The following is a 16,884-nucleotide window of genomic DNA, read 5'->3' on the forward strand; positions in this document are numbered from 1 at the left end:
AGCATGAAGCACAAACAGCAATATACACATTTATATACACATATTATTTCAACCTCCTGTGTCACTGTAAGTGCTGAGCACAACAAACAGCAGAATCTTCAGCTGTAGTTTGAATAATTAACATAAAAAAATTACCGACTTCTGATTGGATTCATGTAAAATAGAACAGTATAATTCTTCATAATAATGTCATATAAATTGATTTACTAATCCTAAAACTAATCCTAAAATCATTCATGATCTTAGGGCTCCTCCTCTGGTGGCTTCATGTAATCCACTCCAGTTTTTTCCCTGCAGGTTGTCTGATCCAAGCTGTCCAGGAGCCAAGAGAATAAGAGACCTGACAGGTGATGGACAGACGTTGACCTGGCTGCACAGTCACAGAGTCTGGCTGTGTCAACTGTTCACACTTCACACCTGTAGATGAAATATAGTGAACTTTTAGCATTAGTTTCAGTAATGGAGACTTGTTTTTCTCAGAAGACACAGAAAGTCTTGTATTGTTCTCACATGAGTTAGTAACAGGATGGAAAAAACGACTAAATCTTCAGGTCTGATCATTATAAAATCTTCTTGTCTCTGTCCAGTCACCAGTGTGTTTGTCAGTGATGTCTGTTTGTCTGTGAAACACATGTAGAGCTGGAAACACTAAACTTTGCATCAACTCCACCTGCTTGGTATTGATTCTTTAAAAAATTAAATTAAAATTTGCTTTTATCTTCTACAAACACTAAAATGACCAGTTTAGTATTTATGTTCATTAACATTTACTATCACCTTATTTCTATTCATTATAATATTGTATCCAGCCACTTTCATGGGCTGCATATTGTGTATGTAATGATTATGTTTCAATAAAATTGAATTAAAAGTTAGTACATCTCTACAAAACTTTAAACAAAGCAGAACATTTAAACCGACTGGAAGTGAGGATTAAACACAGGTTGCATTAGAAGTTTAGTTAGAAAGTGATACAGCAGAAGATTTGAAGGAGTCTCATGTTGTATAGAGCAAGAGACTGACTTTCCTCATAGCTTTAATCCTAGAGGGAGAATTTGTTTTGATATCTGAAAATGTTTTAATTATTTTAATCAATTGCCTGAAGTTTAGGATTTTATTTATGCCTCACAAAATGTTTGTTAAAATTCAAGCAAAAATGTTTTCACTGTTTGATAAAGTATTGAATGGTTACAGTGTGGATCACATTTTGAAGAAAACTTACTATAATAAAAATAATAATAATAATTATTTCTCTTAGTGTTAGTTGCAAGCAGCAGGATTTTTTACTTTGTCTGATGTGCTGAGTTTTTGTACAGTGTTTCAACCTCCTGTGTCACTGTGACTCTGTGGTACAATAATAAACAGCAGAATCTTCAGTTGTCAGACTGTTCATCTGCAGATAAACCTGCTTTCTGCTGTTGTCTCTGGAGATGGTGAACCGGCCTTTGACTGAGTTAGAGTAGTATTTGCCGCTACTGTCTGAGAAAACAGTAGCAACCCACTCCAGTCCTTTTCCAGCAGCCTGTCTGTTCCAAGCAGCATGAGGATCACTACTGAACCCTGAATATGTGCAGGTCAGTCTGTGGGATTCTCCAGGTCTTTTAACCACTGGTTCAGACTCAGTCATTGTTTGACCATCAGTACCTACAGAAATTAAAATAACTAATTAACCACTGAGATATAACTGTGTATAAGTAGTTTTTTGAAGAAAGCAGTTATTGTTCTTACCTGACCAGTTAGTGGACAAGATGAGAAAAACAACAAATAAACAGTGATTGGTCATTGTTAAAGTCATTTGTCTTTGTCCAGTGTGTGTCTCTGTCAGTGATGGAGTCCCATGTCCTCACACTACAAACACATATGTAGAGATGGAAGAGACCAGAGTTTTGCATCAGCTCCTCCCTCTCTATGACAAACACACAACATCACTGGAAAAGTATTAAATAATTATCAATACATATTGTATTATTAAACATTGTTTCAGCATTTTGCTTTTCAGCTGTAATGTTATTAATTTATGTCAGGTGTTTATCAACAATATTAAATTTTACTAAAGGTTTTAGAGAAGCAACAACAAACAAGTCACAAACATCACAACAGAGTCTGAAGTAGTGTGAGATGTTGTCACTTTTCTAAAATGTCTTCAAACCCATAACATAAAACTTACTTATTGTTCTGACACCCTTGACCATACAAGTACACACACACACACACACACACACACACACACAGATTTTACTTCCATGTAAGGCAACACACAAGATAAGATAAGATAACTTCAAATCCTTTAAAGTTGTCCAACAGAAATTTTCATGTTACAGCAGCAACATATGCAAATGTGAGGTAAACGTTTTTATGCAGTAAGAAAGAATTAAATTTAAAAAGAAAATCTCTGTAAATAAAAATAAAATACAAATACAAATAGGTACAGTATACGATCATCAGACAATTGCACTTGAGTTCATATTATTGCACAGTTTTACAATCAATGTGTATTATAGTGAGTACTGGTTCACTGGGAGCTCAGATTGTTAAGTCTTATAGCTGCAGGGAGAAAAGGGGCTAATGTTGTACTTGAAATGAGAATATTTGTCACTACATCTCTGCTATTTAACTAGTTTCATCATCATTTTACAAAGGTGATGAAATGTGGGTTCAACTTTTCAAAACTGAAGTTATTGCTGAGAATTATTTCAGTCAGTTTATATGATGAGAAAAACATACAACTTTGACTGTAACTGTGAGCTCATCTTTGAACTCATTCATGGTCTGAGGCTCCTCCTCTGGTGGCTTCATGTAACGAGTGTTCACACACTGAGGGGTTTTTGTTACTGTGAGTCTCTGGCACAGTAATACACAGCAGAGTCTTCAGGCTGCATGTTCTGTCCATTTAGAGTCACTGTCTTACTGGAAGAGACAAAATCAATACTGAACTTGTTCTTCAGTGAATCACTGTACACTAGGGTGCATCCAGCACATGAATATCCAATCCACTCCAGTTCTTTCCCTGCAGATTGTCTGATCCAGTGTGTGTAATAGGTGCCCACAGAATAAGAGACCTGACAGGTGATGGACAGATGTTGACCTGGCTGCACAGTCACAGAGTCTGGCTGTGTCAACTGTTCACACTTCACACCTGTGGAGACAAACATGTTGAACATTGACTCAGTGTAATAATGTGCTGTGATGATACTGTCAGTGTCTGTGTCTCAGTGAGACTCACAGGATCCAGCAGCCAGCAGCAGCAGCAGAGCTACAGAGAACATGGTTGCTATTGAAGGTGATCTGATGGGAGCTTCTCTTCTTCTGCTGCAACTGACAGCATGATATCAAGTCTTTATAGCCGACTGGGAGGAAGCTCACTTTGCATAGAAAACAACACACAGACTGAGAAACATGGACAATCCTGTAACAAGTAGCCAGAGGCAAGGAGGGTTCTACAGGGTGAGTAAAGTCTGGTCCCGACACACAGCTCAACAACTTCTGCTGCAGGTCCAGGTATGGCCGCAACACACACACACAAACACACACACACACACACACACACACACACATTCCTAGTACTGTTAAGAGTTTTTAACACTGCCTGGCAATAAACAGTTTTCTGATTCGGATTCGGATCAAGGGCTACCTTGGTGGCGGTCCTGAGCCCCGACAAAATGGGAGGGCTGTGGCAGGAAGAGCATCCGGCCTAAAAAACAACGTTCCACTCTGGCGACCCCTGAAGGGACAAGCCGAAAAATATTAAGGTGAATATTTGTCACTATTGTAACTGTGAACTCATCCTGTAGATCATTCGTGGTCTGAGGCTCCTCCTCTGGTGGCTTCATGTAACGAGTGTTCACACACTGAGGGGTTTTGTTCAGCTCTACTGATCCAAGCTGTGTAGTAGCCGTCACAGAATGAGAGACCTGACAGGTGATGGACAGACGTTGACCTGGCTGCACAGTCACAGAGTCTGGCTGTGTCAACTGTTCACACTTCACACCTGTAGTGGACGCAGGTGTGAAGTACTGAAACACAGTCACAATTTATTTTATTTTTTTTAATTTATCCAGATAGTCTGTAATTGTTCTTACCTGCCCAGTTGCTAAATGAATATTCAGGTCTGAAAACTGTAAAAGCTTGTTGTCTCTGTCCAGTCACCAGTGGGTTGGTCAGTGATTTAGTCCTTTTGTTTCAATCTGCAGCACATATTATATTTGCATCAGCTCCTTCTCCTTATATACTAAGAGTCTATGGGCATTTTTTCAAGAATTGCTGTTTTTCAAATTGTTCCACATTTCTCAATTTATATATGCTAATTATTTATTCTCCCCAGCAGCACTTGATGCACTAATCTTAGTTTCTACACTGTTTAATGATGATCTCACAACTGCTGAATGTTTTACTCAGCTTCAAGTCACACAGAAGCATGTAGGGGAATAACATTACTGTTCCAGTCAAAACTTTTCATGAAGTGTTTATTCATGTGGATTTTAAATATATACTTTTATTATTTATTAATGTATCAACTTGAATCATTTTTAAATCATTTTAGATGTTAACTAAACATAGTATCTGTACCTGCCAATGTTTGTACACATCACTGAAAATGAAGTTCATCAGTGAAGTGTGTTAGGAACAGGTATTTTCACATATGGAATTTTTTTTTAGAATTAATAAAGAAAAAAATCAATTTTTATAACATTTTGTTTTTTATTTTTCAAATACAGTTACACATATACACTTACATCAGTGTAATATTTTATGTTGCAGTCAGCATTATTTATTGGAGAAAACCTAAGGTGGTGTATGTTCAGCTGCAGAAAAAAATATTTTTCAACTGCTCTGATGTGCTGAGTTTTTGTACAGTGTTTCAACCTCCTGTGTCACTTTGGGTCTCTGGCACAATAATAAACAGCAGAATCTTCAGTTGTCAGACTGTTCATCTGCAGATACACCTGCTGTCTGCTGTTGTCTCTGGAGATGGTGAACCGGCCTTTGACTGAGTTAGAGTAGTAGATGGTGCTGCTGCTAGGATATATGTAAGCGAGCCACTCCAGTCCTTTTCCAGCAGCCTGTCTGATCCAGGCCATATAGGGATCACTACTGAACCCTGAATATGTGCAGGTCAGTCTGTGGGATTCTCCAGGTCTTTTAACCACTGGTTCAGACTCAGTCAGTGTTTGACCTTCAGTACCTGTAAAAATTGAAATAACTAATTCATACTGAAATTTACAGTAAGTTTGTTGTCCTAATAAAAGGATGTTTGTCATAAAAAGCAGTTATTGTTCTTACCTGACCAGTTAGTGGACAAGATGAGAAAAACTACAAATAAACAGTGATTGATCATTGTTAAAGTCATTTGTCTTTGTCCAGTGTGTGTCTTTGTCAGTGATGGAGTCCCATGTCCTCACACTACAAACACATATGTAGAGATGGAAGAGACCAGAGTTTTGCATCAGCTCCTCCCTCTCTATGACAAACACACAACATCACTAGAGAATTTGTGAATAATTATCAATATATATCAGTGTTGTTAAACATTAAATGGAAATCTTCCTGCATTTTGCTTTTCACTGTAATATTCATATTTTGCATTTACCATGAAGTTGTATTTATTTGATGTGTTTATCAGATACATTTTACTACAAGCTTTTAGAGAAACAGCAGAAAGTCACCAGCATTTGCAGTAGTGTGAGATGTTCTCATTTCTAAAATGTTTTAAAACCCATCAAATAAAACATATTACTTTGACCATACAAGTACACACACACATAACCTTCACTTCCTTATAAGGCAGCACACAAGGAGGCCAATTGTTCAGTTAGTAAATTATGGAATTCTAATAATATAGGAAGAAGCCTCTCAGAAACAATTACGTGGCACTTGAAACAAGAATATTTTATGAATTACTGAGCTATATTTCAATCACCTGCAGCTGCAGCCTCCTCCCTCCCCAATGTTTTCCACTGACTCATTTTACAAAATTGTGTCTCAGAGCAGCTGATATTTCTCATTAGTCCTCTCTCTGTGTCTCTCTTTCTGTCTCTCTCTGTCTCTCTCTGTGTCTCTCTCTGTCCCTCTCTCTGTCTCTATCTGTCTCTCTTTCTGTCTCTCTCTCTCTGTCCCTTTCCACTCACAGATTGTCCTGCAGTCTCTCTGATGGGATCCTGACTCTAACTTGAAGAGACAAACACAAATGAACCATTGTAAGTCAACTTCACTGTCGGCTGTATGTTTCATTTTACAATATGCAAGTGAAGCAGACTTTCTGAGAAATGAAATCATTTTTATTTATTTTTTTACGTATTTTTGGAGATATGACAAGTTTTTAAGCCAGTCCTAATTCACTGTGTGGAGAAGCTACATGCCTTAAAAGGCCACAGTGTGATTCAGTTCTTGCTTTAAGAAAACATAACATAAGACTAAATAAAACTATGGACATGAACATGTAGCATTTCAGGTAAATCCACAGTTACAACTTTTAATAGATTAAATCTTATAGATTTCCTTCTTTGGTGTACAGTAAACTTCTCCTGACATCATTGATGGTCTGAGGGCTCCTCCTCTGGTGGTTTCAGGTAACAAGTGTTCACACACTGAGGGGGTTTTGTGATGGTTTGTGTTGCTGTAAATGTCACAGTAAAACACAGCAGAGTCTTCAGGCTGCACCTTCTGTCTATTTCATCCATTTATTCCCACCATCAAACCTAATTAACAAGATGTCAAAATAACAAAGAGTCTAAGGAAGAGTAGAAGTCAATACCGAACTTGTTCTTGTGTTGGCACTGAAATAGACTGGTGACCTGTTCAGGGTGGACCCCTCATTTCACCCACTGACACTGTTAAAGATCGTGGATATTTAGTATGTTTTCAAATAAACAGAATCAGCTCCAACCCCATATTTCGAGAAAGATTATCTTTTTTCAGTTCCTCTTGTCTCTTAGCAGCACATTCTTGTAACAGCAACATTCTTTATTCATTTATTTACTTGGTGAGATTAATCTCATGCAGTCTGTTCATCTGGTGGTAAATCCATGAAAGAAATTTACCAGTGATACTTTCTATTTTTGTCTCTTTAGACACATTATTTGGAGCTATTAAATCATTATAAGCAAAACCTTGAGGACATTAACAGCCAGGATCCACATGCTGCGATCTTTCATATTTATAGGTGCATTACTGCCCCCTGAAGGTCCTGCTGAAAAACTCTTGTAGGTTTTTGTACAGCCTCTCTGGATACTTGAACCACTGTGTTTGTTTGGCACAGTAATACACAGCAGAGTCCTCTGGCTTTAAGTTGGACAGTGTCATATGGACCATGCTGTTGCCGTCATCTCTTCTGATTTCTATACGTCCTCTCACACTGCTGGCATAAGCGTTGCTACTGGCGGGAATATGGCCAACCCCGATCCATTCTAGTCCTTTTCCTGCAGGTTGTCTAATCCAGCTCATTCCACAACAAGTAAATGTGAAGCCAGATCCTCTGCAGGACAGACTCAGAGTCTCCCCAGGCTTTTTAAGTATTGGACTGGAAGGAATGGACTCCATGCTCTGACCTGTACAACCTGATGTCATGAAAGGACAAAGAAACCACAGGGAAAGGTGAGACAGTCATGTCGATGCTGTCTTATAAAATATTAAACAGCAGAATGAGGAGAACTCACAGGTCAAAGAGAGAGAAACCAGCAGAAGAGTGAGTGTGTTGATCATTCTGAGGCTGGAGATGTGACCTCTGATGCTCCACACACAGTATAAGAGCAGTCAGCAGGACAGAAGGACACTGTACACACTGAACATTTGCATCAGGGTATGATGGAGGGGGAGTGGCTCCTCTTCTAACTGTCCACTATAGTTGTTGGAATGTAGTTACTTGTTCCTCCATGCAAATTTACATAAAGAATCAAGAGGGATATTTTTGGTATGAACATTGAATCAGTGTAATAATGTGCTGTGATGATACTGTCAGTGTCTGTGTCTCAGTGAGACTCACAGGATCCAGCAGCCAGCAGCAGCAGCAGAGCTACAGAGAACATGGCTGCTGTTGATGCTGATGTGCTTTGAACACAACTGACAGTCTGAGTTGAAGCTATAAGGTCACAGAGTCAAAGAAAGACTAAGCTGTATCTGAAGAGTGATCTTAAGATCAATTCTGTTTAGCTCATCACTTCTTAATATCATTACACATTTTGAAGTTCCTCCTGATGTCTTAACTGTTCACTCTCGAATTAGAAAAAAATAGATTTTTAGGTGATTAAACAATTGATTTAGAACTTTTTGCAGTAAATTGTTGATGTCTAAATGCATTATGCTGACAATTATTCAAAGTTCAAACATTATGAAAATGTTTTGTATAATTACACAATAGAAAAATGTTTTATGAATTATTGAAACCATTTATTTGTCATGGTTATGTAATTTATAATAATGGAAATGTAAAGCCATTGAAACAAAAGGACAATAACTAAATATGTTTAGGATGTTTTCAAGGAAAAACAAGTAAACTGCTGTAGTTCCCAATTACTTACTTACACTCTCCACTCATCAGCTGGTAAATCCATTATATTAATTTACAAATCATATACGTCCAAACATACATTAATTTTCAGTCATTGATCATACAGGAAATTATTAAGTTGCCATCACCAACAAAATAGCGCTGCTAATTTTGTCTCATTGTGTTTGACACCATGTTTTAATGATTTAAATTATTTATCTCCACATTACATTCTACTCAAACATATTTTACTCTGTGGGCTTGACATCATTTGTGGTCTGAGGCTCCTCCACTGGTGGCTTCATGTAACAAGTGTTCACACACTGAGGGGTTTTTGTTCAGCTCTACTGATGGTTTGTGTTGCTGTGAGTCTCTGGCACAGTAATACACAGCAGAGTCTTCAGGCTGCACATTCTGTCCATTTAGAGTCACTGTGTTACTGGAAGAGATTAAGTCAATTCTGAACTTGTTCTTTAGTGAATCTTTGTAGTGTGGAGTGAAGCAGAAGTCTAGTTGTGTCAACCGTTCAAACACCTAGTGAATTTATACCATAATAATGTTTTAAGAATTAGGATGGTGTTGTACTTTATGGCTTTTTGTTCTTTCCAGTGATATTTGGTGAACTAATCTTATACTTTCTACACTGTAAGGACTGTTTTCACTATACTGTAATAGTTTAATTAGTTTGTTTGTTTTTTTAGCAGCAGATTTGAATAGAAGATCAATTTTGTTAAAAATGATGCTGACATGTTAAAAAAGAAGTGTGGGTTTTTGTGTCAAATGTTATACCTTCAAATTCTATATTGAACTTTTATTTTGACAGATGAAAATGTTTTAATTACTAACAACAATTAGATGAAAAACATACGTACACAGTATTTATTACTGAAATATTGATTGTTGTCCAGATCACATTTTGCAGAAAGCCTACAAGCTGTCTGTTAGAAATACGGCAGTTTCATTTGATGTATGTTCAGCTGCAGGAACAAATGTTTTTCCTTTTATGGTTTAGGTTCCTCTGAGTCTCATACAGATGTTAAACTAGTTAATTGCTGTTTGCAACTGACTGTCAGCAGAGTTTTTTTACGTGGTTTAATGTGCTGAGTTTTTGTACAGTGTTTCAACCTCCTGTGTCACTGTGAGTCTCTGGCACAATAATAAACAGTAGAATCTTCAGTTGTCAGACTGTTCATCTGCAGATACACCTGCTTCCTGCTGTTGTCTCTGGAGATGGTGAACCGGCCTTTGACTGAGTTTGAGTAGTAGATGTAGGCACTGGTAGGATTTATGTAAGCAACCCACTCCAGTCCTTTTCCAGCAGCCTGTCTGATCCAGTTAATATTGGGATCATTACTGAACCCTGAATATGTGCAGGTCAGTCTGTGGGATTCTCCAGGTCTTTTAACCACTAGTTCAGACTCAGTCAGTGTTTGACCCTCAGTACCTAAAGACAATAAAATAACAATTTAAATACTGAAATATAAGGTATTGCTTTAATAATAGAAGTTTTGTGAAGAAAGCAGTTGTTGTTCTTACCTGACCAGTTAGTGGACACGATGAGAAAAACTACAAATAAACAGTGATTGATCATTGTTAAAGTCATTTGTCTTTGTCCAGTGTGTGTCTCTGTCAGTGATGGAGTCCCATGTCCTCACACTACAAACACATATGTAGAGATGGAAGAGACCAGAGTTTTGCATCAGCTCCTCCCTCTCTATGACAAACACACAATTCTCTGGAAAATTAGTGAATAGTTACATTATCTTCATATATCAACATGTTATTAGACATTGACTGGATTTGTTCCTGGATGTTGCTTTTCACCTGAAATATTCATAGTAGTTTTTCTATCAACAACTGTGTTTATTTGACCTGTGTTGATCAACTATATTTTACTAAAAACTTTTATAGAACCAGCAACAAACCAAGTCCCAAACTTTACAACATCTGAAATAGTGTGAGATGTTCTCACTTTTCTAAAATGTTTTTAAGCCCTTGACATAAAACGTATTACTTATTGTTCTGACACTCTTGACCATACAAGTACAGACACACAGAATCTGCACTTCCATGTGAGGCAGCACACAAGACAAGACGAGACGAGACGAGACGAGACAAGACGAGACGAGACGAGACGAGACGAGACGAGACGAGACGAGACGAGAAGATAGGATAAGATAGGATAAGATAAACCTTTGTTCATCCCACAGTGGGGAAATTTCCATGTTACAGCAGCAAAATGTGAAACTGTGAGGTGTGTGATTTTTTTTGGAGCAGTATAGTGAATCACTATTGCTGATATTTCTTACTAGTCCTCTCTCTCTCTGTGTCTCTCTGTCCACAAACACACACACACTCACGCACACACACGTGCACACACACACAAACACCCTAATCTGTGTCGGCTGTCGTGCAGTCTCTCTGATGGAACACTAACTCTAACTTGAAGAGAAAAACACAAATGAACCACTGTAAGTCAGCTTCACTGGACTTCACTCAACTTCACTCTGAAGATTATTATTTTATTTATTTATATATTTTGGGGATATGACACGTTTTTTAAAGGCATTCCTATAAAGCTACATGTTTAAAAATATATTAGATTGTCATTCAGTTTTTGTTTTAAGGATACGTGTTCTGCCAATAATATAGTAAGACGATGGACATAACATGTTACATTTCAGGTACATTTACAGTAGCAACCATTTATACATTAAATCTTATACATTTCCCTCTTTGCTGTATAAACTGTTTCTGAACTCATTTGTGGTCTGAGGCTCCTCCTCTGGTGGCTTCATGTAACAAGTGTTCACACACTGAGGGGTTTTTGTTCAGCTCTACTGATGGTTTGTGTTACTGTGAGTGTCTGGCACAGTAATACACAGCAGAGTCTTCAGGCTGCACATTCTGTCCATTTAGAGTCACTGTCTTACTGGAAGAGTCTACAGTAATACTGAACTTGTTCTTCAGTGAATCACTGTACACTGGGGTGCATCCAGCACATGAATATCCAATCCACTCCAGTCCTTTTCCTGCAGGTTGTCTGATCCAAGCTGTCCAGTAGCTGCTCACAGAATAAGAGACCTGACAGGTGATGGACAGACGTTGACCTGGCTGCACAGTCACAGAGTCTGGCTGTGTCAACTGTTCACATTTCACACCTGTGGAGACAAACATGTTGAACATTGAATCAGTGTAATAATGTGCTGTGATGATACTGTCAGTGTCTGTGTCTCAGTGAGACTCACAGGATCCAGCAGCCAGCAGCAGCAGCAGAGCTACAGAGAACATGGTTGCTATTGAAGGTGATCTGATGGGAGCTTCTCTTCTTCTGCTGCAACTGACAGCATGATATCAAGTCTTTATAGCAGACTGGGAGGAAGCTCACTTTGCATATATAAAGACAGTGACAGGCCATAAAAGATGTCGTGTGTATCATTGCAAGTACGAGATTAATTCATGACTCTAATGATCGAGTGACACTTGAGTTAAACTGAATTAATCTGCTGTAAATAGTGAAACTATTGTATTATTGAAGTGACAGAGATACTTAAATCTGCCTTTTTCACACCCAGGAATAAAACCAATAATTGAAATATTCTCACAATAATGTTTCTACAAAGGAACATCAGATTGAATGGATTTGTATCTGCCTCCAACCGTATCTCTTTTCTTCCCCCAGAATAAAATCAGACATTATATATCTTATATTCATGTATGAAAATGTGTTATGGCTATCACTGTTTTTTTTTTTTTATTTATAATGATTACATTTATGTTCTTGTCTGTATTTAACAATTATCTGACTTTCCCCTATTAGATGGGATGAATCACGTTACAGTTTTTTAAAATGCATTTTATTTTACAATACATTGCTGCAGAAAAGCTTATATTGATGACAGTAAACAAGAATTGCAGACTAATGAACCTTTTATGAAAAATCCTTCAGTTTAGTTAAATGATCAGCAAAATCTATTAAATAGTTCCATTACAGTACAAACGTAAAGTTAACTTAAGGTTTGTACAATAGTTCTTTATCTATTTGAATGACACATTACTATTTAAGGGCACATTTCTCAGTTAACTTGTCCTAAAATCATTCGTGGTCTGAGGGCTCCTCCTCTGGTGGCTTCATGTAACAAGTGTTCACACACTGAGGGGTTTTTGTTCAGCTCTACTGATGGTTTGTGTTACTGTGACTCTCTGGCACAGTAATACACAGCAGAGTCTTCAGGCTGCAGATTCTGTCCATTTAGAGTCACTGTTTTGCTGGAGGAGTCTATGGTAATACTGAACTTGTTCTTCAGTGAATCTTTGTACTCTGCTGTGCATCCATCACATGAACGTCCAATCCACTCCAGTCCTTTTCCTGCAGGTTGTCGGTTCCAATGTGTCCAGTAGCTGCTCATAGAATAAGAGACCTGACAGGTGATGGACAGACGTTGACCTGGCTGAACAGTCACAGATTCTGGCTGTGTCAACTGTTCACACTTCACACCTGTTAAAAGAACAAAGTTATGTCAAAGACGTATATGCAACAAATGAAGAGCTGTTGACTGTGACAAATCCAGAGAGACTCACAGGATCCAGCTGCCAACAGCAGCAGCAGAGCTACAGAGAACATGGTTTATGTTGAAGCTGACGAGCTGTGAACTCATCTGACTGTCTGATGCCAACTTTATATTGAGGAAAAACAAAGAACGTCATCATGTTTGCATAAATGGAGCCGATAAAAGACTCTGCAAAGATGAGAATGTCTGTATTCTAATATCATTACACAAGCAATTACAACATTTTGAACATTCTGCTGCACCTCCACCCAGAGCAGAACAAATACTGTTTAAAACTTACAACTATTGCTACAAACAATAACGGCTACAGATATTGTTCTGTCAGCTACTCAACAGAAAGCAGAACAATTAAACAGAAAGAAAGCAGTTTTAATGTGAATATTACTATGAATTTACTATGAATCAGTTTTACACTGATGATGATGTAGAGCTATGGACACAAAGGAACTAAATACATTTTAACTGTAAAATATATTTAGTACGTTTTCCAGTGAACAAAGCCACCTGTAAACCAAGATTCTTAATCCTACATCAGATTCAAGATTCACTCCTGCATTTTATAATCTGCAGCCTTTTTTTATTTGTTTGTTAATTTTTATCTTGTGTAGTTAATTCTCACACTCCCCAATTGAGGTGGTAAATCAATTTTTTACCATCCCTGTCAATTTACAGACATTATTTTAGAGCCATTAAACCAATATTGAGTATTACATTAAAAAAGCAGATGTTAGTAAAACCCTACATGCATCCTCGCCCACAAACCACATCAAGGCTGCCATCATTCTCAGAGGGTTTGTACTTTTATTTTAAAGGCTTTACTGCCCCCTGATGGTCTTAGTTTTAAAGTAAAGCCTCTGCGCTCACATGTCTGTGTGTTTGGCACAGTAATACACAGCAGAGTCCTCTGGCTGTAGGTTAGACAGTGTCATATGCACCATGCTGTTGCTGTCATCTCTTCTGATTTCTATACGTCCTCTCACACTGCTGGCATAAGCGTTGCTACAAGATCCATTCTAGTCCTTTTCCTGCAGGTTTTCCAATTCAGTTCATTCCACAACAAGTAAATGTGAAGCCAGATCCTCTGCAGGACAGACTCAGAGTCTCCCCAAGATTTTTAAGTATTGGACTGGAAGGAATGGACTCCATAGTCTGACCTGTACAACCTGATGTCATGAAAGGACAAAGCAACCACAGGAAAAGGTGAGACAGTCATGTCGATGCTGCTGAATATTAAACAGCAGAATGAGGAGAACTCACAGGTCAGAGAGACATAAACCAGCGGAAGAGTGAGTGTGTTGATCATCCTGAGGCTGGAGATGTGACCTCTGATGCTCCACACACAGTATAAGAGCAGTCAGCAGGACAGAAGGACACTGTACACACTGAACATTTGCATCAGGGTAAGATGGAGGGGGGGTGGCTCCTCTTCTAACTGTCCACTATAGTTGTTGCAATGTAGTTACTTTTTCTTCCATGCAAATTTACATAAAGAATCAAGAGGGATATTTTTCATATAGCACCAAATGAAGTAGTCGATTAATAGAATTTTAAAAAATGCAAAAACTGTTGCGTGAACTTTGTTGTCATCACTGTTTCTCTTGTGTCTTTCAGCTCATACTGCTGCATGATCTAACAGATATGGTTTGGAAGAAAAAGCTGCAGGCAGGAACACTGGTGGGTTTCATCCCACAGACATGAAGTTGCTGCTCTTTGAAAAGGGACATTGATTAAATTCTATTTGTTTCTCTCTTTACTGTAGCAGTGACCTGCTCCTAAAATCATTCGTGGTCTGAGGGCTCCTCCTCTGGTGGCTTCATGTAACAAGTGTTCACACACTGAGGGGTTTTTGTTCAGCTCTACTGATGGTTTGTGTTACTGTGACTGTCTGGCACAGTAATACACAGCAGAGTCTTCAGGCTGCATATTCTGTCCATTTAGAGTCACTGTTTTGCTGGAGGAGTCTATGGTAATACTGAACTTGTTCTTCAGTGAATCTTTGTACTCTGCTGTGCATCCATCACATGAACGTCCAATCCACTCCAATCCTTTTCCTGCAGGTTGTCGGTTCCAATGTGTCCAGTAGCTGCTCATAGAATAAGAGACCTGACAGGTGATGGACAGACGTTGACCTGGCTGCACAGTCACAGATTCTGGCTGTGTCAACTGTTCACACTTCACACCTGTTAAAAGAACAAAGTTATGTCAAAGACGTATATGCAACAAATGAAGAGCTGTTGACTGTGACAAATCCAGAGAGACTCACAGGATCCAGCTGCCAACAGCAGCAGCAGAGCTACAGAGAACATGGTTTATGTTGAAGCTGACGAGCTGTGAACTCATCTGACTGTCTGATGCCAAGTTTATATTGAGGAAAAACAAAGAACGTCATCATGTTTGCATAAATGGAGCCAATAAAAGACTCTGCAGAGATGAGAATGTCTGTATTCTAACATCATTACACAAGCAATTACACCATTTTGAACATTCTGCTGCACCTCCACCCAGAGCAGAACAAATACTGTCTAAAACTTACAGCTATTGCTACAAACAATAACGGCTACAGATATTGTTCTGTCAGCTACTCAGCAGAAAGCACAACAATTAAACAGAAACAAAGCAGTTTTAATGTGAATATTACTATGAATCAGTTTTACAGTGATGATGATAATGTAGAGCTATGGAAACAAAGGAACTAAATACATTTTAACTGTAAAATATATTTAGTATGTTTTCCAGTGAACAAAGCCACCTGTAAACCATGATTCTTAATCCTACATCAGATTCAAGATTCACTCCTGCATTTTATAATCTGCAGCCTTTTTTTATTTGTTTGTTAATTTTCATCTTGTGTAGTTAATTCTCACACTCCCCACATGAGGTGGTAAATCAATTTTTTACCATCCCTGTCAATTTACAGACATTATTTTAGAGCCATTAAACCAATATTGAGTATTACATTTAAAAAAGCAGATGTTAGTAAAACCCTACGTGCATCCTCACCCACAAACCACATCAAGGCTGCCATCATTTCTCAGAGGGTTTGTACTTTTGTTTTAAAGGCTTTACTGCCCCCTGATGGTCTTAGTTTTAAAGTAAAGCCTTTGCGCTCACATGTCTGTGTGTTTGGGACAGTAATACACAGCAGAGTCCTCTGGCTGTAGGTTGGACAGTGTCATATGCACCATGCTGTTGCTGTCATCTCTTCTGATTTCTATACGTCCTCTCACACTGCTGGCATAAGCGTTGCTACAAGATCCATTCTAGTCCTTTTCCTGCAGGTTTTCCAATTCAGTTCATTCCACAACAAGTAAATGTGAAGCCAGATCCTCTGCAGGACAGACTAAGGGTCTCCCCAAGATGTTTAAGTATTGGACTGGAAGGAATGGACTCCATGCTCTGACCTGTACAACCTGATGTCATGAAAGGACAAAGCAACCACAGGAAAAGATGAGACAGTCATGTCGATGCTGTCTTATAGAATATTAAACAGCAGAATGAGGAGAACTCACAGGTCAGAGAGACAGAAACCAGCAGGAAAGTGAGTGTGTTGATCATCCTGAGGCTGGAGATGTGACCTCTGATGCTCCACACACAGTTTAAGAGCAGTCAGCAGGACAAAAGGACACTGTACACACTGAATATTTGCATCAGGGTAAGATGGAGGGGGGGTGGCTCCTCTTCTAATTGTCCATTGTAGTTGTTGGAATTTTCCTCCATGCAAATTTACATGAAGAATCAAGAGGGATATTTTTGATATAGCACCAAATGAAGTAATCGATTAATAGAATTTTAAAAAATGGAAAAACTGTTGCGTGAAGTTTGTTGTCGTCA

The 16,884-nt window shown here is 38.4% G+C and overlaps 4 gene segments (V, D, J or C); all 4 read right to left on the reverse strand.

Annotated features, from left to right (window-relative positions):
* Positions 1-2,828: 2,828 nt before the first annotated feature.
* On the reverse strand, positions 2,829-3,492 carry LOC137100058 (Ig heavy chain V region XIG14-like). The segment is given in 2 exon segments: positions 2,829-3,136; positions 3,224-3,492. Coding segments are annotated over 2 exon segments (351 nt in total).
* Positions 3,493-11,335: 7,843 nt separating this feature from the next.
* LOC137100126 (Ig heavy chain V region XIG14-like) lies at positions 11,336-11,773 on the reverse strand. The segment is given in 2 exon segments: positions 11,336-11,643; positions 11,731-11,773. Coding segments are annotated over 2 exon segments (351 nt in total).
* An 815-nt stretch (positions 11,774-12,588) lies between these two features.
* LOC137100502 (immunoglobulin heavy variable 3-74-like) lies at positions 12,589-16,640 on the reverse strand. The segment is given in 3 exon segments: positions 12,589-12,980; positions 13,064-16,463; positions 16,563-16,640. Coding segments are annotated over 2 exon segments (351 nt in total).
* On the reverse strand, positions 14,926-15,359 carry LOC137100127 (Ig heavy chain V region XIG14-like). The segment is given in 2 exon segments: positions 14,926-15,233; positions 15,317-15,359. Coding segments are annotated over 2 exon segments (351 nt in total).
* Positions 16,641-16,884: the final 244 nt, after the last annotated feature.

Source organism: Channa argus, chromosome 15, assembly GCF_033026475.1.
Source record: "Channa argus isolate prfri chromosome 15, Channa argus male v1.0, whole genome shotgun sequence".
NCBI classification, from domain to species: Eukaryota; Metazoa; Chordata; class Actinopteri; order Anabantiformes; family Channidae; genus Channa; species Channa argus.